Below are 26,033 nucleotides of genomic sequence, written 5' to 3'. Positions count from 1 at the left end.
AAGCAAATTGTTTAAAAGGGATGAACATGAAACACCATGGGCTGCACAATCCTATTATGTCCCCCTCACTATGCACATCTTTCACTTCCTTGTATTGCTAATTAACCGTCATTTTAACCAGGTGTGCTGGCCAATGTATAATATTTTTTGTTGTTGAAAATTACTTTTAGAAAATGTTTGATAAGCAATTTATCACCATCAACTGAAGTTGATAAACAGATGGTGGTGGTTAATTTAGGTCTAAATATATATTTAATTTAAATACATCTACACATCTATCCAGAGACATTGCTCAAAACGGTGTGGACTGAAATAGTCCGTCTGAACAATTTTCCAACATAGGTTAACTTGGAAGTCAACATTGGTTTTTCTGAAGTTGAACTTGATTATTTATAATCTTTATTCTGAATTTTTTTTTTCTATTATCTAGAATGAGAATATCTTAAAAAATGATTTCAAATTATGGTTCAATAAAGTAATCATAGTCTGGGATTAGTTTTAATTCGTTTTCGTGAAACCCCCTGCAAGGATTATTTAGAAGTAACGTGTCGTATAATTAAAAAAAATACGCTACTAGAAAATGATACAATATTGCCACTTGGTGGTTGGTGCCTCTGATACAAACCATGTATTCACTGCAAGTTTGCGTTGTTTGTAGCAAGCGGCAGAGGGCAGTATCGAGCGCTATGATGTAACACCAAGAGCATGTCTGCCTCTATAACACACGCCCCAAAAATCCAGCATCAGCACCAGCCCGTCACCAGTCTGTGATCGGTGCATAGGTTGGGTTAACCTACTGCTACCCAGCTATGAGGTCTACATGACAAAAGAACCTGCTAGACCCCATTCTTCCCCTTTCACCTCGATTGGCGCAGTTATGTCTTTGGGTCGCGGCTCCCTTTCGCCATGCCTGCGGAACGCCTGTACCTGCTCCTATCGGTGTTTTTGATTTCCTGCGGGGATGGTGTCGTGAAGGCGGCAGAGGGTGGTGCTCCACCCGCCACCGGCCTACTATCGTTGGATGGGGACAATGCCGTCGCCACTGTCACATCTGTCACTAGACAGGCTCATCAAGTCCAGACGCCAACCGTCCCAACAGCAGGTAGTTCACTACAACGTATAGCTGGTAGCCTATATTCGTTTCCCTTTGTTATGTTGAGAAAATTGTGGCCTATTCACGAAGCGAGAGGGCGGGTCGGCGAAAAAGGGTGTTCCTGTTCATATTTACGCTTATAAAAAGAACATGTAGGCAATTTAAATGCGTTTTAGTGACACAAATGACTAAACCTGAATATAGCCAATTTCGCGAGATAAAATACATAAAAGCAAGAGATCTTGGCCATAAATGTTTTGTACCTCATGTGGGGTCTACCTGCCCCCTCCTTTGTTTTTCATAGGTAATTGTCGTGCCCATGTGCACACAATAAACATCCGATAGACATCACGACGTGTGTTTACTATGCTTGTAATGACATGCACTATTAACTGCCAATGTTACCTATCATTCAGTGTATGTAGGTATGACTAGATAAATTGATTCATTGAAACATGATAGATTTATTGTATTACCTGTTTCCAAAGAAATGCGTCTGTACAGAGCCTCACATAAACTATGATGATGTGATATTACATAGACAATACTTACGAACTACATGAGACTTATATGTATAGCACCTTTCCCTATACTTGTGGACTGTTTGGTTAAATTATGCTATGGCAGAGGGAATTAAACTACTGCCATAGTGTGTCTGCTTCCTGGCCAGTGATCTGTATCTGCGACTTGATGGAAGCAGTGTGAAGAATGGTCTGAGGATGTGCCTGGGGTCAATGGCAATGGAAATGACTACTTTACTCCCAGCTGCAGGATTAAGCTGCCAATCGGATTATCTGTTATGAGTACAAGGTGTTGGGGATAAGGGGATAATCCTAGGTCAGTACTGTAATGATGAGCATGTCAACTATAGCTAAATTGACATATGCACCATACAGTATACATTCATCACAATAGGCCTATTCCTTTAGTCCTTTGATTGTTTTGATATGAAACTCAATTCACTATGATTGATAGTAGCAAAGTGTCTTTGTTAGTTACCTTCATATCAGTATGTTGTAGGTGGGTATGTCTATGTACTGTATATCAGTACACAGTATAATATGTATGTCTTGGGGAGAGTACTATAGGCATGGAAGCCCTTGTGAGCATGCCTGCGAGAGAAAGTAAAAGAGACATGCGCTCCATCCGAGTGTTGCAGAGTGAGAATGTCTAGCATAGCAAAATAACTCTCTCCCTCTGAAGCCACCACAGAGCCTTGATGTATTTTTCATTCTCCCCGTGATCCAGCTCTCCCCGGTCTCATCACTTTTTCATGGTTTAGAGAGAGAGGTTACTGAGGTAGCCGGCTGAGAGGCCCCAGCAGTGTTGAGGGAGGGGCTCAGCTGTGGTGCTGTTCTGACAGCACATCCATACACTCCATATAACCATCCATATGCTACCATTAGCACCGTTAACTGTAATTATAAAGGTGGTCCATGACATCCCGTTATGCTTCGTTTGATAACATTGATATTTAAATACAATAGGTCGCTGAAATGCCATATATGTTGTTTACAAGTTTACCTTTAAAGCATAAAACAATGTATAAATCAAAGCGTTCAGTGAAAAAAAGTATTTATTCTCCCATATTCTAAATCGAAACGTTCTTCTGTTGTTACATATGATGGCCCTTACTTAACATGTTATTGTTTTTTATCCCCAGAGCCCCCGTTTGTCCTGAGGGTCCTAGTGAAGGACCAGGTGACCCGCCGGCCACTGGCCGGGGCTGTGGTGGATGTGTATGTGAACCACACCCGGAGCAACTCCGCCCTGAGCGGGGGGAGAGGAGAGGTCCTCCTCCGGGTTCCCTACAGACCGGGCCTCAGCCTCACCCTGCTGGCCAGCATGGTGGGCTATGTCCCCACCCCCCTCCCCTGGAGGACCGCTAAAAGACCAAGTGAGTGTGGTCTTTTACTGTGTAACATACTCTTTATTTTGATCTTTTTGGCAAATGAGTGTCATGGTTTGCTCTCTTGTTTTTAAGTGTAGATATTTCCACTCATAGTTAGTGTAAAGCATAATACAATATAGTGTATTTTACACTGTAGAACATTTATTTTATCGATTTCCACTTTCAAACAGCAGTATCTACAGTAAAACTTGTAGCCAAGCAGTCTGGTACCGTCAACATCAGTGAAATCCAACCCTATCTGGCTGTGTTATATCCTGTATCACTTAAGTGCAGCCATATTGAATCACACGTTGATGTAGCCGTGGACTCAGCATTATTGACGTTCTGTTGATGGATGAGGAGCTTGGTGCTGAAGGGTGGGTAGGCTGTTTCCATTTTTGTCTTGGTGTGCTGAGCTAACCAGAGGGAGAAAGAAAAACAGAGAGGGGGCCACTGAGAGAACAGGGAGAGGGGGAGGGGGTGACAGAAGGAGAAAGCGAGGGAGAGCGGTGGGGGGGCGAGTGGCGTGCTTTGCTCTGCATCGTCAGAGGCACCTCCCTTTGTTATCTAACACACAGCAGCTCTTTAAAGAGTTTGAAGCAGCATCGCCACCTGCTGGTAGCTTTAAACATTGAACCGTAAGTTTGTTGATGGACTGCTATCTGGCTAATAATGTTTGCTGTGTGCAGTTGGTTTGCACTTTAACAGCTTAAAGTACTACTCTATCTCTTGCAGTATTTTCCTCTGTGACGATATTGCTGCTGCCTCAAAACCAGGGGAACATCTGGATGTTTGAGGACTCCGTGCTTCTCACTGGGAAGTTACCTGGTATGTAAACTCATCGTCATTATCTTCTTTCTTGTGATCACTCTACTTTCAAAAAGCCACCGATTCATCACAAACGCGTGATGCTTCCAAATCAGGAAGAAAACATTCTAGTAATGCAGGTCTCTGCAAGACACAAAATGTGTCTTGATTTACTGTACCTCCAAGGATCAGGATATGGTCCTTTCCTGTATTAGGCTACTTGTACTGTGCTTCCAAGCATGATTGTGTTTGTCTGTTGTTTTTACAGATATCTCCTCTCGGGCCAGTGTTCAGTTTCCCAAGAACCTCCTCATGTTTTCAAGCAACAACAGCATATCTTCATTGATAGCCTACCTGACTGTACCACAGCGCGGCCTAGCAAAGGACTGTGTCAACTGCACTGTTGGCACTATCAGCAAGAAGTCTGGTGAGCACAAATCCAACCAAAAGTAATGGGATATTTCAACAATGAAATTGTTTTATTCCAATTTAAAGTTCACCAACCGCTTTTCATGTGGATGGTTGTAATCTGAAGAACACAGTGTAACAAAAGCCTTACATTATGTTATGATTACCTGCATAAAGTGCTAACAAAAATGTGCACATTCATCTTGTCCGCCAAGCAGTGTGGCATTTTTACAGTGTGTGACATTATTTGAACCACGCATGGGTCATGTGTGCAGAAATAAATCGATTAAATAACTTCCCCAAACGATCTTTCGACATTTTAATACCTTTAGGAAGCAGTTACGGTGGGAACACATTCTTAAAACATTTTTTTTTTTTATGGGTCACACATTCTGACGGGCGTCAAAAATGGTGACCTGTGTGGTAATGGCTCTATGTATAAGATGACTTTAAATTAGAAACAACGGCTCAAGATTAGTGTGAATCGATGAAATAACTACCCCAAACCATCTTTGAAAATTTGAATACCTTTGGGAAGCAGTTACAGTGGGAACACATTCTTAAAACATATATATTTTTTTTTTGTGGGTCACACATTCTGACGGCCGTCAGAAATGGTGACCTCGGTGGTAATGGCTCTATGATAACTCTAAGTAAGAAAAAATGGCTCCAGATTAGTGTGAATCGATTAAATAACTACCCCAAACCATCTTTGAAAGTTTGAATACCTTTGGGAAGCAGTTACAGTGGGAACACATTCTTAAAACATATATATTTATTTTTTGTGGGTCACACATTCTGACGGCCGTCAGAAATGGTGACCTGTGTAGTAATGGCTCTATGATGACTCTAAAACAGAAACAACGGCTCCAGATTAGTGTGAATCGATGAAATAACTACCCCAAACGATCTTTCGAAATGTTATTACCTTTAGGAAGCAGTTACGGTGGGAACACACATTCTTAAAACATCTTTTTTTTGTGGGTCACACATTCTGACGGCCGTCAGAAATGGTGACCTGTGTGGTAATGGCTCTATGATGACTCTAAATCAGAAACAACGGCTCCAGATTAGTGTGAATCAAATAAATAACTACCCCAAACCATCTTTGAATGTTTTAATACCTTTGGGAAGCAGTTACAGTGGGAACACACATTCTTAAAACATCTTTTTTTTGTGGGTCACACATTCTGACGGCCGTCAGAAATGGTGACCTGTGTGGTAATGGCTATATGATGACTCTAAATCCGAAACAACGGCTCCATATTAGTGGTAATCGATGTAATAACTACCCCAGGCGATCTTTCGAAATGTTAATACCTTTAGAAAGCAGTTACAGTGGGAACACACATTCTTAAAACATTGTTTTTTTGGAGGGGGGTCACACATTCTGACGGCCGTCAGAAATGGTGACCTGTGTGGTAATGGCTCTATGATGACTCCAAAACAGAAACAACGGCTCCAGATTAGTTTGAATCGATGAAATAACCACCCCAAACGATCTTTCGAAATTGTAATACCTTTAGGAAGCAGTTACGATGGGAACACATTCTTAAAACATTTTTTTTTTGGAGGGGGGTCACACATTCTGACGGCCGTCAGAAATGGTGACCTGTGTGGTAATGGCTCTATGATGACTCTAAAACAGAAACAACGGCTCCAGATTAGTGTAAATCGATGAAATAACCACCCCAAACGATCTTTCGAAATTTTAATACCTTTAGGAAGAAGTGACGGTGGGAACACTCATTCTTAAAAAAGAAAATACACATATATTTTTTTTTTGTGGGTCACACATTCTGACTGCCGTCAGAAATGGTGACCTGTGTGGTAATGGCTATATGATGACTCTAAATCAGAAACAACAGCTCCAGATTAGTGGTAATCGATGTAATAACTACCCCAGGCGATCTTTCGAAACTTTAATACCTTAAGGAAGCAGTTACAGTGGGAACACATTCTTAAAACATTCTTTTTTTGGAGGGGGGTCACACATTCTGACGGCCGTCAGAAATGGTGACCTGTGTGGTAATGGCTCTATGATGACTCCAAAACAGAAACAACGGCTCCAGATTAGTTTGAATCGATGAAATAACCACCCCAAACGATCTTTCGAAATTGTAATACCTTTAGGAAGCAGTTACGATGGGAACACTCATTCTTAAAAAAGAAAATACACATATATATATATATTTTTTGTGGGTCACACATTCTGACGGCCGTCAGAAATGGTGACCTGTGTGGTAATGGCTATATGATGACTCTAAATCAGAAACAACGGCTCCAGATTAGTGGTAATCGATTTAATAACTACCCCAAGCGATACTTCGAAATTTGAATACCTCAAGGAAGCAGTTACGGTGAGAACACTCATTCTTAAAAAAAAAATACACATATATATATTTTTTTTGTGGGTCACACATTCTGACGGCCGTCAGAAATGGTGACCTGTGTGGTAATGGCTCTATGATGACTCTAAATCAGAAACAACGGCTCCAGATTAGTGTGAGTCGAAGAAATAACTACCCCAAACCATCTTTGAAAGTTTTAATACCTTTAGGAAGCAGTTACAGTGGGAACACACATTCTTAAAACATTGTTTTTTGTGGGTCACACATTCTGACGGCCGTCAGAAATGGTGACCTCGGTGGTAATGGCTCTATGAGGACTCTAAAACAGAAACAACAGCTCCAGATTAGTGGTAATCGATGTAATAACCACCCCAAACGATCTTTCGAAATGTTAATACCTTTAGGAAGAAGTGACGGTGGGAACACTCATTCTTAAAAAAGAAAATACACATATATATATATTTTTTGTGGGTCACACATTCTGACGGCCGTCAGAAATGGTGACCTGTGTGGTAATGGCTATATGATGACTCTAAATCAGAAACAACGGCTCCAGATTAGTGGTAATCGATTTAATAACTACCCCAAGCGATACTTCGAAATTTGAATACCTCAAGGAAGCAGTTACGGTGAGAACACTCGTTCTTAAAAAAAAAATACACATATATATTTTTTTTTTGTGGGTCACACATTCTGACGGCCGTCAGAAATGGTGACCTGTGTGGTAATGGCTCTATGATGACTCTAAATCAGAAACAACAGCTCCAGATTAGTGGTAATCGATGTAATAACTACCCCAGGCGATCTTTCGAAACTTTAATACCTTTAGGAAGCAGTTACAGTGGGAACACACATTCTTAAAACATCTTTTTTTTGTGGGTCACACATTCTGACGGCCGTCAGAAATGGTGACCTGTGTGGTAATGGCTCTATGATGACTCTAAATCCAAAACAACGGCTCCAGTTTAGTTTGAATCGAAGAAATAACTACCCCAAACCATCTTTGAAAGATGTAATACCTTTAGGAAGCAGTTACGGTGGGAACACATTCTTTAAACATCTTTTTTTTGTGGGTCACACATTCTGACGGCCGTCAGAAATGGTGACCTGTGTGGTAATGGCTATATGATGACTCTAAATCAGAAACAACGGCTCCAGATTAGTGTGAATCGTATAAATAACTACGCCAAACGATCTTTCAAAATGTTAATACCTTTAGGAAGCAGTTACAGTGGGAACACACGTTCTTAAAACATTTTTTTTTGGAGGGGGGTCACACATTCTGACGGCCGTCAGAAATGGTGACCTGTGTGGTAATGGCTCTATGATGACTCTAAAACAGAAACAACGGCTCCAGATTGGTTTGAATCAATGAAATAACTACCCCAAACCATCTTTCGAAATTGTAATACCTTTAGGAAGCAGTTACGGTGGGAACACTCATTCTTTAAATAAAAAAATACACATATATATATATTTTTTGTGGGTCACACATTCTGACGGCCGTCAGAAATGGTGACCTGTGTGATAATGGCTCTATGATGACTCTAAATCAGAAACAACGGCTCCAGATTAATGTGAATCAAAGAAATAACTACCCCAAACCATCTTTGAATGTTTTAATACCTTTGGGAAGCAGTTACAGTGGGAACACACATTCTTAAAAAAAAAATACACGTATATATTTTTTTTTTGTGGGTCACACATTCTGACGGCCGTCAGAAATGGTGACCTGTGTGGTAATGGCTCTATGATGACTCTAAATCCGAAACAACGGCTCCAGATTAGTGGTAATCGATGTAATAACTACCCCAGGTGATCTTTCGAAATGTTAATACCTTTAGGAAGCAGTTACAGTGGGAACACACACTCTTAAAACATTGTTTTTTTGGAGGGGGGTCACACATTCTGACGGCCGTCAGAAATGGTGACCTGTGTGGTACTGGCTCTATGATGACTCTAAATCAGAAACAACGGCTCCAAATTAGTTTGAATCGAAGAAATAACTACCCCAAACCATCTTTGAAAGTTTTAATACCTTTAGGAAGCAGTTACGGTGGGAACACACATTCTTTAAACATCTTTTTTTTGTGGGTCACACATTCTGACGGCCGTCAGAAATGGTGACCTGTGTGGTAATGGCTCTATGATGACTCTAAATCAGAAAAAACGGCTCAAGATTAGTGTTAATCGATTTAATAACTACCCAAAGCGATCATTCGAAATTTTAATACCTTAAGGAAGCAGTTACGGTGAGAACACACATTCTTAAAAAAAAAAATACACGTATATATATTTTTTTTGTGGGTCACACATTCTGACGGCCGTCAGAAATGGTGACCTGTGTGGTAATGGCTCTATGATGACTCTAAATCCGAAACAACGGCTCCAGATTAGTGGTAATCGATGTAATAACTACCCCAGGCGATCTTTCGAAATTTTAATACCTTTAGGAAGCAGTTACAGTGGGAACACACACTCTTAAAACATTGTTTTTTTGGAGGGGGGTCACACATTCTGACGGCCGTCAGAAATGGTGACCTGTGTGGTACTGGCTCTATGATGACTCCAAAACAGAAACAACGGCTCCAGATTAGTTTGAATCGATGAAATAACCACCCCAAACGATCTTTCGAAATTGTAATACCTTTAGGAAGCAGTTACGATGGGAACACATTCTTAAAACATTTTTTTTTGGAGGGGTTCACACATTCTGACGGCCGTCAGAAATGGTGACCTGTGTGGTAATGGCTCTATGATGACTCTAAAACAGAAACAACGGCTCCAGATTAGTGTAAATCGATGAAATAACCACCCCAAACGATCTTTCGAAATTTTAATACCTTTAGGAAGAAGTGACGGTGGGAACACTCATTCTTAAAAAAGAAAATACACATATATATATATTTTTTTGGGTCACACATTCTGACTGCCGTCAGAAATGGTGACCTGTGTGGTAATGGCTCTATGATGACTCTAAATCAGAAACAACAGCTCCAGATTAGTGGTAATCGATGTAATAACTACCCCAGGCGATCTTTCGAAAATTTAATACCTTTAGGAAGCAGTTACAGTGGGAACACACGTTCTTAAAACATTGTTTTTTTGGAGGGGGGTCACACATTCAGACGGCCGTCAGAAATGGTGACCTGTGTGGTAATGGCTCTATGATGACTCTAAATCAGAAACAACGGCTCCAGATTAGTTTGAATCGAAGAAATAACTACCCCAAACCATCTTTGAAAGTTTTAATACCTTTAGGAAGCAGTTACGGTGGGAACACACATTCTTTAAACATCTTTTTTTTGTGGGTCACACATTCTGACGGCCGTCAGAAATGGTGACCTGTGTGGTAATGGCTCTATGATGACTCTAAATCAGAAACAACGGCTCAAGATTAGTGGTAATCGATTTAATAACTACCCAAAGCGATCATTCGAAATTTTAATACCTTAAGGAAGCAGTTACGGTGAGAACACTCATTCTTTAAAAAAAATACACATATATATATTTTTTTGTGGGTCACACATTCTGACGGCCGTCAGAAATGGTGACCTGTGTGGTAATGGCTCTATGATGACTCTAAATCAGAAACAACAGCTCCAGATTAGTGGTAATCGATGTAATAACTACCCCAGGTGATCTTTCGAAATGTTTATACCTTAAGGAAGCAGTTACATTGGGAACACACATTCTTAAAACATTGTTTTTTTGTGGGTCACACATTCTGACGGCCGTCAGAAATGGTGACCTGTGTGGTAATGGCTATATGAGGACTCTAAATCAGAAACAACGGCTCCAGATTAGTGTGAATCGTATAAATAACTACGCCAAACCATCTTTCGAAATGTTAATACCTTTAGGAAGCAGTTACGGTGGGAACACTCATTCTTAAAAAAAAAAAATACACATATAGGCCTATATTTTTTTTTTGTGGGTCACACATTCTGACGGCCGTCAGAAATGGTGACCTGTGTGGTAATGGCTCTATGATGACTCTAAATCAGAAACAACAGCTCCAGATTAGTGGTAATCGATGTAATAACTACCCCAGGCGATCTTTCGAAATGATTATACCTTAAGGAAGCAGTTACATTGGGAACACACATTCTTAAAACATTGTTTTTTTGGAGGGGGGTCACACATTCTGACGGCCGTCAGAAATGGTGACCTGTGTGGTAATGGCTCTATGATGACTCTAAAACAGAAACAACGGCTCCAAATGAGTGTAAATCGATGAAATAACCACCCCAAACGATCTTTCGAAATTGTAATACCTTTAGGAAGAAGTGACGGTGGGAACACTCATTCTTAAAAAAGAAAATACACATATATATATTTTTTTGTGGGTCACACATTCTGACGGCCGTCAGAAATGGTGACCTGTGTGGTAATGGCTCTATGATGACTCTAAAACAGAAACAACGGCTCCAAATGAGTGTAAATCGATGAAATAACCACCCCAAACGATCTTTCGAAATTTTAATACCTTTAGGAAGAAGTGACGGTGGGAATACTCATTCTTAAAAAAGAAAATACACATATATATATATTTTTTGTGGGTCACACATTCTGACGGCCGTCAGAAATGGTGACCTCTGTGGTAATGGCTATGATGACTCTAAATCAGAAACAACGGCTCCAGATTAGTGGTAATCGATTTAATAACTACCCCAAGCGATACTTCGAAATTTTAATACCTCAAGGAAGCAGTTACGGTGAGAACACTCATTCTTAAAAAAAAAAATACACATATATATATTTTTTTTGTGGGTCACACATTCTGACGGCCGTCAGAAATGGTGACCTGTGAGGTAATGGCTCTATGATGACTCTAAATCAGAAACAACAGCTCCAGATTAGTGGTAATCGAAGTAATAACTACCCCCGGCGATCTTTCGAATTTTAATACCTTAAGGAAGCAGTTAAATTGGGAACACACATTCTTAAAACATTTTTCTTTGTGGGTCACACATTCTGACGGCCGTCAGAAATGGTGACCTGTGTGGTAATGGCTCTATGATGACTCTAAAAAAGAAACAAAAGCTCCAGATTAGTGGTAATCGATGTAATAACTACCCCAGGCGATCTTTCGAAATTTTAATACCTTAAGGAAGCAACTAAATTGGGAACACACATTCTTAAAACATTGTTTTTTTGAGGGTCACACATTCTGACGGCCGTCAGAAATGGTGACCTCGGTGCTAATGGCTCTATGATGACTCTAAATCAGAAACAACAGCTCCAGATTAGTGGTAATCGATGTAATAACTACCCCAGGCGATCTTTCGAAATTTTAATACCTTTAGGAAGCAGTTACAGTGGGAACACACACTCTTAAAACAGAAAATACACATATATATATTTTTTGGGGTCACACATTCTGACGGCCGTCAGAAATGGTGACCTGTGTTGTAATGGCTATATGATGACTCTAAATCAGAAACAACGGCTCCAGATTAGTGGTAATCGATGTAATAACTACCCCAAGCGATACTTCGAAATTTTAATACTTCTAGGAAGCAGTTACGGTGAGAACACTCATTCTTTTAAAAAAAATACACATATATATATCTTTTTTGTGGGTCACACATTCTGACGGCCGTCAGAAATGGTGACCTGTGTGGTAATGGCTCTATGATGACTCTAAATCAGAAACAACAGCTCCAGATTAGTGGTAATCGATGTAATAACTACCCCAGGCGATCTTTCGAAAATTTAATACCTTTAGGAAGCAGTTACAGTGGGAACACACACTCTTAAAACATTGTTTTTTTGGAGGGGGGTCACACATTCTGACGGCCGTCAGAAATGGTGACCTGTGTGGTAATGGCTCTATGATGACTCTAAATCAGAAACAACGGCTCCAAATTAGTTTGAATCGAAGAAATAACTACCCCAAACCATCTTTGAAAGTTTTAATACATTTAGGAAGCAGTTACGGTGGGAACACACATTCTTTAAACATTTTTTTTTGTGGGTCACACATTCTGACGGCCGTCAGAAATGGTGACCTGTGTGGTAATGGCTCTATGATGACTCTAAATCAGAAACAACGGCTCAAGATTAGTGGTAATCGATTTAATAACTACCCAAAGCGATCATTCGAAATTTTAATACCTTAAGGAAGCAGTTACGGTGAGAACACTCATTCTTTAAAAAAAATACACATATATATATTTTTTTGTGGGTCACACATTCTGACGGCCGTCAGAAATGGTGACCTGTGTGGTAATGGCTCTATGATGACTCTAAATCAGAAACAACAGCTCCAGATTAGTGGTAATCGATGTAATAACTACCCCAGGCGATCTTTCGAAATGTTTATACCTTAAGGAAGCAGTTACATTGGGAACACACATTCTTAAAACATTGTTTTTTTGTGGGTCACACATTCTGACGGCCGTCAGAAATGGTGACCTGTGTGGTAATGGCTATATGAGGACTCTAAATCAGAAACAACGGCTCCAGATTAGTGTGAATCGTATAAATAACTACGCCAAACCATCTTTCGAAATGTTAATACCTTTAGGAAGCAGTTACGGTGGGAACACTCATTCTTAAAAAAGAAAATACACATATATATATTTTTTTTGTGGGTCACACATTCTGACGGCCGTCAGAAATGGTGACCTGTGTGGTAATGGCTCTATGATGACTCTAAATCAGAAACAACAGCTCCAGATTAGTGGTAATCGATGTAATAACTACCCCAGGCGATCTTTCGAAATGATTATACCTTAAGGAAGCAGTTACATTGGGAACACACATTCTTAAAACATTGTTTTTTTGGAGGGGGGTCACACATTCTGACGGCCGTCAGAAATGGTGACCTGTGTGGTAATGGCTCTATGATGACTCTAAAACAGAAACAACGGCTCCAAATGAGTGTAAATCGATGAAATAACCACCCCAAACGATCTTTCGAAATGTTAATACCTTTAGGAAGAAGTGACGGTGGGAACACTCATTCTTAAAAAAGAAAATACACATATATATATATTTTTTGTGGGTCACACATTCTGACGGCCGTCAGAAATGGTGACCTGTGTGGTAATGGCTCTATGATGACTCAAAATCAGAAACAACGGCTCCAAATTAGTTTGAATCGAAGAAATAACTACCCCAAACCATCTTTGAAAGTTTTAATACCTTTAGGAAGCAGTTACGGTGGGAACACACATTCTTTAAACATCTTTTTTTTGTGGGTCACACATTCTGACGGCCGTCAGAAATGGTGACCTGTGTGGTAATGGCTCTATGATGACTCTAAATCAGAAACAACGGCTCAAGATTAGTGGTAATCGATTTAATAACTACCCAAAGCGATCATTCGAAATTTTAATACCTTAAGGAAGCAGTTACGGTGAGAACACTCATTCTTAAAACATTGTTTTTTTGTGGGTCACACATTTTGACGGCCGTCAGAAATGGTGACCTGTGTGGTAATGGCTATATGAGGACTCTAAATCAGAAACAACGGCTCCAGATTAGTGTGAATCGTATAAATAACTACGCCAAACCATCTTTCGAAATGTTAATACCTTTAGGAAGCAGTTACGGTGGGAACACTCATTCTTAAAAAAGAAAATACACATATATATATTTTTTTTGTGGGTCACACATTCTGACGGCCGTCAGAAATGGTGACCTGTGTGGTAATGGCTCTATGATGACTCTAAATCAGAAACAACAGCTCCAGATTAGTGGTAATCGATGTAATAACTACCCCAGGCGATCTTTCGAAATGATTATACCTTAAGGAAGCAGTTACATTGGGAACACACATTCTTAAAACATTGTTTTTTTGGAGGGGGGTCACACATTCTGACGGCCGTCAGAAATGGTGACCTGTGTGGTAATGGCTCTATGATGACTCTAAAAAAGAAACAAAAGCTCCAGATTAGTGGTAATCGATGTAATTACTACCCCAGGCGATCTTTCGAAATTTTAATACCTTAAGGAAGCAGTTAAATTGGGAACACACATTCTTAAAACATTGTTTTTTTGAGGGTCACACATTCTGACGGCCGTCAGAAATGGTGACCTCGGTGCTAATGGCTCTATGATGACTCTAAATCAGAAACAAAAGCTCCAGATCAGTGGTAATCGATGTAATAACTACCCCAGGCGATCTTTCGAAATTTTAATACCTTTAGGAAGCAGTTACGGTGGGAACACACATTCTTTAAAAAAAAATACACATAGGCCTATATTTTTTTTTTGTGTGGGTCACACATTCTGACGGCCGTCAGAAATGGTGACCTGTGTGGTAATGGCTCTATGATGACTCTAAATCAGAAACAACAACTCCAGATTAGTGGTAATCGATGTAATAACTACCCCAGTCGATCTTTCGAAATGTTTATACCTTAAGGAAGCAGTTACATTGGGAACACACATTCTTAAAACATTGTTTTTTTGTGGGTCACACATTCTGACGGCCGTCAGAAATGGTGACCTGTGTGGTAATGGCTATATGAGGACTCTAAATCAGAAACAACGGCTCCAGATTAGTGTGAATCGTATAAATAACTACGCCAAACCTTCTTTCGAAATGTTAATACCTTTAGGAAGCAGTTACGGTGGGAACACTCATTCTTAAAAAAAAAAAATACACATATAGGCTTATATTTTTTTTTTGTGGGTCACACATTCTGACGGCCGTCAGAAATGGTGACCTGTGTGGTAATGGCTCTATGATGACTCTAAATCAGAAACAACAGCTCCAGATTAGTGGTAATCTATGTAATAACTACCCCAGGCGATCTTTCGAAATGATTATACCTTAAGGAAGCAGTTACATTGGGAACACACATTCTTAAAACATTGTTTTTTTGGAGGGGGGTCACACATTCTGACGGCCGTCAGAAATGGTGACCTGTGTGGTAATGGCTCTATGATGACTCTAAAACAGAAACAACGGCTCCAAATGAGTGTAAATCGATGAAATAACCACCCCAAACGATCTTTCGAAATTTTAATACCTTTAGGAAGAAGTGACGGTGGGAACACTCATTCTTAAAAAAGAAAATACACATATATATATTTTTTTTGTGGGTCACACATTCTGACGGCCGTCAGAAATGGTGACCTGTGTGGTAATGGCTCTATGATGACTCTAAATCAGAAACAACAGCTCCAGATTAGTGGTAATCAATGTAATAACTACCCCAGGCGATCTTTCGAAATGATTATACCTTAAGGAAGCAGTTACATTGGGAACACACATTCTTAAAACATTGTTTTTTTGGAGGGGGGTCACACATTCTGACGGCCGTCAGAAATGGTGACCTGTGTGGTAATGGCTCTATGATGACTCTAAAACAGAAACAACGGCTCCAAATTAGTGTAAATCGATGAAATAACCACCCCAAACGATCTTTCGAAATTTTAATACCTTTAGGAAGAAGTGACGGTGGGAATACTCATTCTTAAAAAAGAAAATACACATTTATATATTTTTTTTGTGGGTCACACATTCTTTCGGCCGTCAGAAATGGTGACCTGTGTGGTAATGGCTATGATGACTCTAAATCAGAAACAACGGCTCCAGATTAGTGGTAATCGATTTAATAACTACCCCAAGCGATACTTCGAAATTTTAATACCTCAAGGAAGCAGTTATGGTGAGAACACTCATTCTTAAAAAAAAAAATACACATATATATATTTTTTTGTGGGTCACACATTCTGACGGCCGTCAGAAATGGTGACCTGTGAGGTAATGGCTCTATGATGACTCAAAATCAGAAACAACAGCTCCAGATTAGTGGTAATCGATATATTAACTACCCCAGGCGATCTTTCGAAATTTTAATACCTTAAGGAAGCAGTTACATTGGGAACACACATTCTTAAAACATTGTTTTTTTGTGGGTCACACATTCTGACGGCCGTCAGAAATGGTGACCTGTGTGGTAATGGCTCTATGATGACTCTAAAAAAGAAACAAAAGCTCCAGATTAGTGGTAATCGATGTAATAACTACCCCAGGCGATCTTTCGAAATTTTAATACCTTTAGGAAGCAGTTACGGTGGGAACACACATTCTTAAAAAAAAAATACACATAGGCCTATATATTTTTTTTTTGTGGGTCACACATTCTGACGGCCGTCAGAAATGGTGACCTGTGTGGTAATGGCTCTATGATGACTCTAAATCAGAAACAAAAGCTCCAGATTAGTGGTAATCGATGTAATAACTACCCCAGGCGATCTTTCGAAATTTTAATACCTTTAGGAAGCAGTTACGGTGGGAACACACATTCTTTAAAAAAAAATACACATAGGCCTATATTTTTTTTTTGTGTGGGTCACACATTCTGACGGCCGTCAGAAATGGTGACCTGTGTGGTAATGGCTCTATGATGACTCTAAATCAGAAACAACAACTCCAGATTAGTGGTAATCGATGTAATAACTACCCCAGTCGATCTTTCGAAATGTTTATACCTTAAGGAAGCAGTTACATTGGGAACACACATTCTTAAAACATTGTTTTTTTGTGGGTCACACATTCTGACGGCCGTCAGAAATGGTGACCTGTGTGGTAATGGCTCTATGATGACTCTAAATCAGAAACAACAGCTCCAGATTAGTGGTAATCGATGTAATAACTACCCCAGGCGATCTTTCGAAATGATTATACCTTAAGGAAGCAGTTACATTGGGAACACACATTCGTAAAACATTGTTTTTTTGGAGGGGGGTCACACATTCTGACGGCCGTCAGAAATGGTGACCTGTGTGGTAATGGCTCTATGATGACTCTAAAACAGAAACAACGGCTCCAAATGAGTGTAAATCGATGAAATAACCACCCCAAACGATCTTTCGAAATTTTAATACCTTTAGGAAGAAGTGACGGTGGGAACACTCATTCTTAAAAAAGAAAATACACATATATATATATTTTTTTGTGGGTCACACATTCTGACGGCCGTCAGAAATGGTGACCTGTGTGGTAATGGCTCTATGATGACTCTAAATCAGAAACAACAGCTCCAGATTAGTGGTAATCGATGTAATAACTACCCCAGGCGATCTTTCGAAATGATTATACCTTAAGGAAGCAGTTACATTGGGAACACACATTCTTAAAACATTGTTTTTTTGGAGGGGGGTCACACATTCTGACGGCCGTCAGAAATGGTGACCTGTGTGGTAATGGCTCTATGATGACTCTAAAACAGAAACAACGGCTCCAAATTAGTGTAAATCGATGAAATAACCACCCCAAACGATCTTTCGAAATTTTAATACCTTTAGGAAGAAGTGACGGTGGGAATACTCATTCTTAAAAAAGAAAATACACATATATATATTTTTTTTGTGGGTCACACATTCTGACGGCCGTCAGAAATGGTGACCTGTGTGGTAATGGCTATGATGACTCTAAATCAGAAACAACGGCTCCAGATTAGTGGTAATCGATTTAATAACTACCCCAAGCGATGCTTCGAAATTTTAATACCTCAAGGAAGCAGTTACGGTGAGAACACTCATTCTTAAAAAAAAAAATACACATATATATATTTTTTTTGAGGGTCACACATTCTGACGGCCGTCAGAAATGGTGACCTCGGTGCTAATGGCTCTATGATGACTCTAAATCAGAAACAACAGCTCCAGATTAGTGGTAATCGAAGTAATAACTACCCCAGGCGATCTTTCGAATTTTAATACCTTAAGGAAGCAGTTAAATTGGGAACACACATTCTTAAAACATTTTTTTTTGTGGGTCACACATTCTGACGGCCGTCAGAAATGGTGACCTCGGTGCTAATGGCTCTATGATGACTCTAAATCAGAAACAACAGCTCCAGATTAGTGGTAATCGAAGTAATAACTACCCCAGGCGATCTTTCGAATTTTAATACCTTAAGGAAGCAGTTAAATTGGGAACACACATTCTTAAAACATTGTTTTTTTGTGGGTCACACATTCTGACGGCCGTCAGAAATGGTGACCTGTGTGGTAATGGCTCTATGATGACTCTAAAAAAGAAACAAAAGCTCCAGATTAGTGGTAATCGATGTAATAACTACCCCAGGCGATCTTTCGAAATTTTAATACCTTTAGGAAGCAGTTACGGTGGGAACACACATTCTTAAAAAAAAAAAAATACACATATATATATATTTTTTGTGGGTCACACATTCTGACGGCCGTCAGAAATGGTGACCTGTGAGGTAATGGCTCTATGATGACTCAAAATCAGAAACAACAGCTCCAGATTAGTGGTAATCGATATATTAACTACCCCAGGCGATCTTTCGAAATTTTAATACCTTAAGGAAGCAGTTACATTGGGAACACACATTCTTAAAACATTGTTTTTTTGAGGGTCACACATTCTGACGGCCGTCAGAAATGGTGACCTCGGTGCTAATGGCTCTATGATGACTCTAAATCAGAAACAACAGCTCCAGATTAGTGGTAATCGAAGTAATAACTACCCCAGGCGATCTTTCGAATTTTAATACCTTAAGGAAGCAGTTAAATTGGGAACACACATTCTTAAAACATTTTTTTTTGTGGGTCACACATTCTGACGGCCGTCAGAAATGGTGACCTGTGTGGTAATGGCTCTATGATGACTCTAAAAAAGAAACAACGGCTCCAGATTAGTGTGAATCGTATAAATAAATACGCCAAACCATCTTTCGAAATGTTATTACCTTTAGGAAGCAGTTACGGTGGGAACACTCATTCTTAAAAAAAAAAAATACACATATAGGCCTATATTTTTTTTTTGTGGGTCACACATTCTGACGGCCGTCAGAAATGGTGACCTGTGTGGTAATGGCTCTATGATGACTCTAAATCAGAAACAACAGCTCCAGATTAGTGGTAATCGATGTAATAACTACCCCAGGCGATCTTTCGAAATGATTTTAAGGAAGCAGTTACATTGGGAACACACATTTTTAAAACATTGTTTTTTTGGAGGGGGGTCACACATTCTGACGGCCGTCAGAAATGGTGACCTGTGTGGTAATGGCTCTATGATGACTCTAAAACAGAAACAACGGCTCCAAATTAGTGTAAATCGATGAAATAACCACCCCAAACGATCTTTCGAAATTTTAATACCTTTAGGAAGAAGTGACGGTGGGAATACTCATTCTTAAAAAAGAAAATACACATATATATATTTTTTTTGTGGGTCACACATTCTGACGGCCGTCAGAAATGGTGACCTGTGTGGTAATGGCTATGATGACTCTAAATCAGAAACAACAGCTCCAGATTAGTGGTAATCGATTTAATAACTACCCCAGGCGATCTTTCGAAATTTTAATACCTTAAGGAAGCAGTTACATTGGGAACACACATTCTTAAAACATTGTTTTTTTGAGGGTCACACATTCTGACGGCCGTCAGAAATGGTGACCTCGGTGCTAATGGCTCTATGATGACTCTAAATCAGAAACAACAGCTCCAGATTAGTGGTAATCGAAGTAATAACTACCCCAGGCGATCTTTCGAATTTTAATACCTTAAGGAAGCAGTTAAATTGGGAACACACATTCTTAAAACATTTTTTTTTGTGGGTCACACATTCTGACGGCCGTCAGAAATGGTGACCTCGGTGCTAATGGCTCTATGATGACTCTAAATCAGAAACAACAGCTCCAGATTAGTGGTAGTTGAAGTAATAACTACCCCAGGCGATCTTTCGAATTTTAATACCTTAAGGAAGCAGTTAAATTGAGAACACACATTCTTAAAACATTTTTTTTTGTGGGTCACACATTCTGACGGCCGTCAGAAATGGTGACCTGTGTGGTAATGGCTCTATGATGACTCTAAAAAAGAAACAACGGCTCCAGATTAGTTTGAATCGTATAAATAACTACGCCAAACCATCTTTCGAAATGTTAATACCTTTAGGAAGCAGTTACGGTGGGAACAGTCATTCTTAAAAAAAAAAAATACACATATAGGCCTATATTTTTTTTTTGTGGGTCACACATTCTAACGGCCGTCAGAAATGGTGACCTGTGTGGTAATGGCTCTATGATGACTCTAAATAAGAAACAACAGCTCCAGATTAGTGGTAATCGATGTAATAACTACCCCAGGCGATCTTTCGAAATGATTATACCTTAAGGAAGCAGTTACATTGGGAACACACATTCTTAAAACATTGTTTTTTTGTGGGTCACACATTCTGACGGCCGTCAGAAATGGTGACCTGTGTGGTAATGGCTCTATGATGACTCTAAAAAAGAAACAAAAGCTCCAGATTAGTGGTAATCGATGTAATAACTACCCCAGGCGATCTTTCGAAATTTTAATACCTTTAGGAAGCAGTTACGGTGGGAACACACATTCTTAAAAAAAAAATACACATAGGCCTATATTTTTTTTTTTTGTGGGTCACACATTCTGACGGCCGTCAGAAATGGTGACCTGTGTGGTAATGGCTCTATGATGACTCTAAATCAGAAACAAAAGCTCCAGATTAGTGGTAATCGATGTAATAACTACCCCAGGCGATCTTTCGAAATTTTAATACCTTTAGGAAGCAGTTACGGTGGGAACACACATTCTTTAAAAAAAAATACACATAGGCCTATATTTTTTTTTTGTGTGGGTCACACATTCTGACGGCCGTCAGAAATGGTGACCTGTGTGGTAATGGCTCTATGATGACTCTAAATCAGAAACAACAACTCCAGATTAGTGGTAATCGATGTAATAACTACCCCAGTCGATCTTTCGAAATGTTTATACCTTAAGGAAGCAGTTACATTGGGAACACACATTCTTAAAACATTGTTTTTTTGTGGGTCACACATTCTGACGGCCGTCAGAAATGGTGACCTGTGTGGTAATGGCTCTATGATGACTCTAAATCAGAAACAACAGCTCCAGATTAGTGGTAATCGATGTAATAACTACCCCAGGCGATCTTTCGAAATGATTATACCTTAAGGAAGCAGTTACATTGGGAACACACATTCTTAAAACATTGTTTTTTTGGAGGGGGGTCACACATTCTGACGGCCGTCAGAAATGGTGACCTGTGTGGTAATGGCTCTATGATGACTCTAAAACAGAAACAACGGCTCCAAATGAGTGTAAATCGATGAAATAACCACCCCAAACGATCTTTCGAAATTTTAATACCTTTAGGAAGAAGTGACGGTGGGAACACTCATTCTTAAAAAAGAAAATACACATATATATATTTTTTTTTGTGGGTCACACATTCTGACGGCCGTCAGAAATGGTGACCTGTGTGGTAATGGCTCTATGATGACTCTAAATCAGAAACAACAGCTCCAGATTAGTGGTAATCGATGTAATAACTACCCCAGGCGATCTTTCGAAATGATTATACCTTAAGGAAGCAGTTACATTGGGAACACACATTCTTAAAACATTGTTTTTTTGGAGGGGGGTCACACATTCTGACGGCCGTCAGAAATGGTGACCTGTGTGGTAATGGCTCTATGATGACTCTAAAACAGAAACAACGGCTCCAAATTAGTGTAAATCGATGAAATAACCACCCCAAACGATCTTTCGAAATTTTAATACCTTTAGGAAGAAGTGACGGTGGGAATACTCATTCTTAAAAAAGAAAATACACATATATATATTTTTTTTGTGGGTCACACATTCTGACGGCCGTCAGAAATGGTGACCTGTGTGGTAATGGCTATGATGACTCTAAATCAGAAACAACGGCTCCAGATTAGTGGTAATCGATTTAATAACTACCCCAAGCGATACTTCGAAATTTTAATACCTCAAGGAAGCAGTTACGGTGAGAACACTCATTCTTAAAAAAAAAAATACACATATATATATTTTTTTTGAGGGTCACACATTCTGACGGCCGTCAGAAATGGTGACCTCGGTGCTAATGGCTCTATGATGACTCTAAATCAGAAACAACAGCTCCAGATTAGTGGTAATTGAAGTAATAACTACCCCAGGCGATCTTTCGAATTTTAATACCTTAAGGAAGCAGTTAAATTGGGAACACACATTCTTAAAACATTTTTTTTTGTGGGTCACACATTCTGACGGCCGTCAGAAATGGTGACCTCGGTGCTAATGGCTCTATGATGACTCTAAATCAGAAACAACAGCTCCAGATTAGTGGTAATCGAAGTAATAACTACCCCAGGCGATCTTTCGAATTTTAATACCTTAAGGAAGCAGTTAAATTGGGAACACACATTCTTAAAACATTGTTTTTTTGTGGGTCACACGTTCTGACGGCCGTCAGAAATGGTGACCTGTGTGGTAATGGCTCTATGATGACTCTAAAAAAAAAACAAAAGCTCCAGATTAGTGGTAATCGATGTAATAACTACCCCAGGCGATCTTTCGAAATTTTAATACCTTTAGGAAGCAGTTACGGTGGGAACACACATTCTTAAAAAAAAAAAAATACACATATATATATATTTTTTGTGGGTCACACATTCTGACGGCCGTCAGAAATGGTGACCTGTGAGGTAATGGCTCTATGATGACTCAAAATCAGAAACAACAGCTCCAGATTAGTGGTAATCGATATATTAACTACCCCAGGCGATCTTTCGAAATTTTAATACCTTAAGGAAGCAGTTACATTGGGAACACACATTCTTAAAACATTGTTTTTTTGAGGGTCACACATTCTGACGGCCGTCAGAAATGGTGACCTCGGTGCTAATGGCTCTATGATGACTCTAAATCAGAAACAACAGCTCCAGATTAGTGGTAATCGAAGTAATAACTACCCCAGGCGATCTTTCGAATTTTAATACCTTAAGGAAGCAGTTAAATTGGGAACACACATTCTTAAAACATTGTTTTTTTGTGGGTCACACGTTCTGACGGCCGTCAGAAATGGTGACCTGTGTGGTAATGGCTCTATGATGACTCTAAAAAAAAAACAAAAGCTCCAGATTAGTGGTAATCGATGTAATAACTACCCCAGGCGATCTTTCGAAATTTTAATACCTTTAGGAAGCAGTTACGGTGGGAACACACATTCTTAAAAAAAAAAAAATACACATATATATATATTTTTTGTGGGTCACACATTCTGACGGCCGTCAGAAATGGTGACCTGTGAGGTAATGGCTCTATGATGACTCAAAATCAGAAACAACAGCTCCAGATTAGTGGTAATCGATATATTAACTACCCCAGGCGATCTTTCGAAATTTTAATACCTTAAGGAAGCAGTTACATTGGGAACACACATTCTTAAAACATTGTTTTTTTGAGGGTCACACATTCTGACGGCCGTCAGAAATGGTGACCTCGGTGCTAATGGCTCTATGATGACTCTAAATCAGAAACAACAGCTCCAGATTAGTGGTAATCGAAGTAATAACTACCCCAGGCGATCTTTCGAATTTTAATACCTTAAGGAAGCAGTTAAATTGGGAACACACATTCTTAAAACATTTTTTTTTGTGGGTCACACATTCTGACGGCCGTCAGAAATGGTGACCTGTGTGGTAATGGCTCTATGATGACTCTAAAAAAGAAACAACGGCTCCAGATTAGTGTGAATCGTATAAATAAATACGCCAAACCATCTTTCGAAATGTTAATACCTTTAGGAAGCAGTTACGGTGGGAACACTCATTCTTAAAAAAAAAAAATACACATATAGGCCTATATTTTTTTTTTGTGGGTCACACATTCTGACGGCCGTCAGAAATGGTGACCTGTGTGGTAATGGCTCTATGATGACTCTAAATCAGAAACAACAGCTCCAGATTAGTGGTAATCGATGTAATAACTACCCCAGGCGATCTTTCGAAATGATTTTAAGGAAGCAGTTACATTGGGAACACACATTTTTAAAACATTGTTTTTTTGGAGGGGGGTCACACATTCTGACGGCCGTCAGAAATGGTGACCTGTGTGGTAATGGCTCTATGATGACTCTAAAACAGAAACAACGGCTCCAAATTAGTGTAAATCGATGAAATAACCACCCCAAACGATCTTTCGAAATTTTAATACCTTTAGGAAGAAGTGACGGTGGGAATACTCATTCTTAAAAAAGAAAATACACATATATATATTTTTTTTGTGGGTCACACATTCTGACGGCCGTCAGAAATGGTGACCTGTGTGGTAATGGCTATGATGACTCTAAATCAGAAACAACAGCTCCAGATTAGTGGTAATCGATTTAATAACTACCCCAGGCGATCTTTCGAAATTTTAATACCTTAAGGAAGCAGTTACATTGGGAACACACATTCTTAAAACATTGTTTTTTTGAGGGTCACACATTCTGACGGCCGTCAGAAATGGTGACCTCGGTGCTAATGGCTCTATGATGACTCTAAATCAGAAACAACAGCTCCAGATTAGTGGTAATCGAAGTAATAACTACCCCAGGCGATCTTTCGAATTTTAATACCTTAAGGAAGCAGTTAAATTGGGAACACACATTCTTAAAACATTTTTTTTTGTGGGTCACACATTCTGACGGCCGTCAGAAATGGTGACCTCGGTGCTAATGGCTCTATGATGACTCTAAATCAGAAACAACAGCTCCAGATTAGTGGTAGTTGAAGTAATAACTACCCCAGGCGATCTTTCGAATTTTAATACCTTAAGGAAGCAGTTAAATTGAGAACACACATTCTTAAAACATTTTTTTTGTGGGTCACACATTCTGACGGCCGTCAGAAATGGTGACCTGTGTGGTAATGGCTCTATGATGACTCTAAAAAAGAAACAACGGCTCCAGATTAGTTTGAATCGTATAAATAACTACGCCAAACCATCTTTCGAAATGTTAATACCTTTAGGAAGCAGTTACGGTGGGAACAGTCATTCTTAAAAAAAAAAAAATACACATATAGGCCTATATTTTTTTTTTGTGGGTCACACATTCTAACGGCCGTCAGAAATGGTGACCTGTGTGGTAATGGCTCTATGATGACTCTAAATAAGAAACAACAGCTCCAGATTAGTGGTAATCGATGTAATAACTACCCCAGGCGATCTTTCGAAATGATTATACCTTAAGGAAGCAGTTACATTGGGAACACACATTCTTAAAACATTGTTTTTTTGGAGGGGGGTCACACATTCTGACGGCCGTCAGAAATGGTGACCTGTGTGGTAATGGCTCTATGATGACTCTAAAACAGAAACAACGGCTCCAAATTAGTGTAAATCGATGAAATAACTACGCCAAACCATCTTTCGAAATGTTAATACCTTTAGGAAGCAGTTACGGTGGGAATACTCATTCTTAAAAAAGAAAATACACATATATATATTTTTTTTGTGGGTCACACATTCTGACGGCCGTCAGAAATGGTGACCTGTGTGGTAATGGCTATGATGACACTAAATCAGAAACAACGGCTCCAGATTAGTGGTAATCGATTTAATAACTACCCCAAGCGATACTTCGAAATTTTAATACCTCAAGGAAGCAGTTATGGTGAGAACACTCATTCTTTAAAAAAAAAATACACATATATATATT

At 39.4% G+C, this 26,033-nt stretch overlaps 1 protein-coding gene across 1 annotated transcript in view; it reads left to right on the top strand.

The window, feature by feature from the left end:
• Nucleotides 1-906: 906 nt before the first annotated feature.
• Nucleotides 907-26,033, top strand: part of fam171b (family with sequence similarity 171 member B) — a 115,654-nt gene continuing 90,527 nt past the window's right edge. Inside the window, exons 1-4 of the mRNA XM_084668378.1 lie at nt 907-1,102; nt 2,757-2,990; nt 3,720-3,812; nt 4,060-4,218. Coding sequence (XP_084524504.1) covers nt 907-1,102; nt 2,757-2,990; nt 3,720-3,812; nt 4,060-4,218 — 682 coding nt within the window. The remainder of the gene's footprint in view (nt 1,103-2,756; nt 2,991-3,719; nt 3,813-4,059; nt 4,219-26,033) is intronic.

Source organism: Hypomesus nipponensis, chromosome 12, assembly GCF_054491055.1.
Source record: "Hypomesus nipponensis isolate SF chromosome 12, ASM5449105v1, whole genome shotgun sequence".
NCBI lineage: Eukaryota > Metazoa > Chordata > Actinopteri > Osmeriformes > Osmeridae > Hypomesus > Hypomesus nipponensis.
This window is presented reverse-complemented; position numbering and strand designations above follow the sequence as displayed.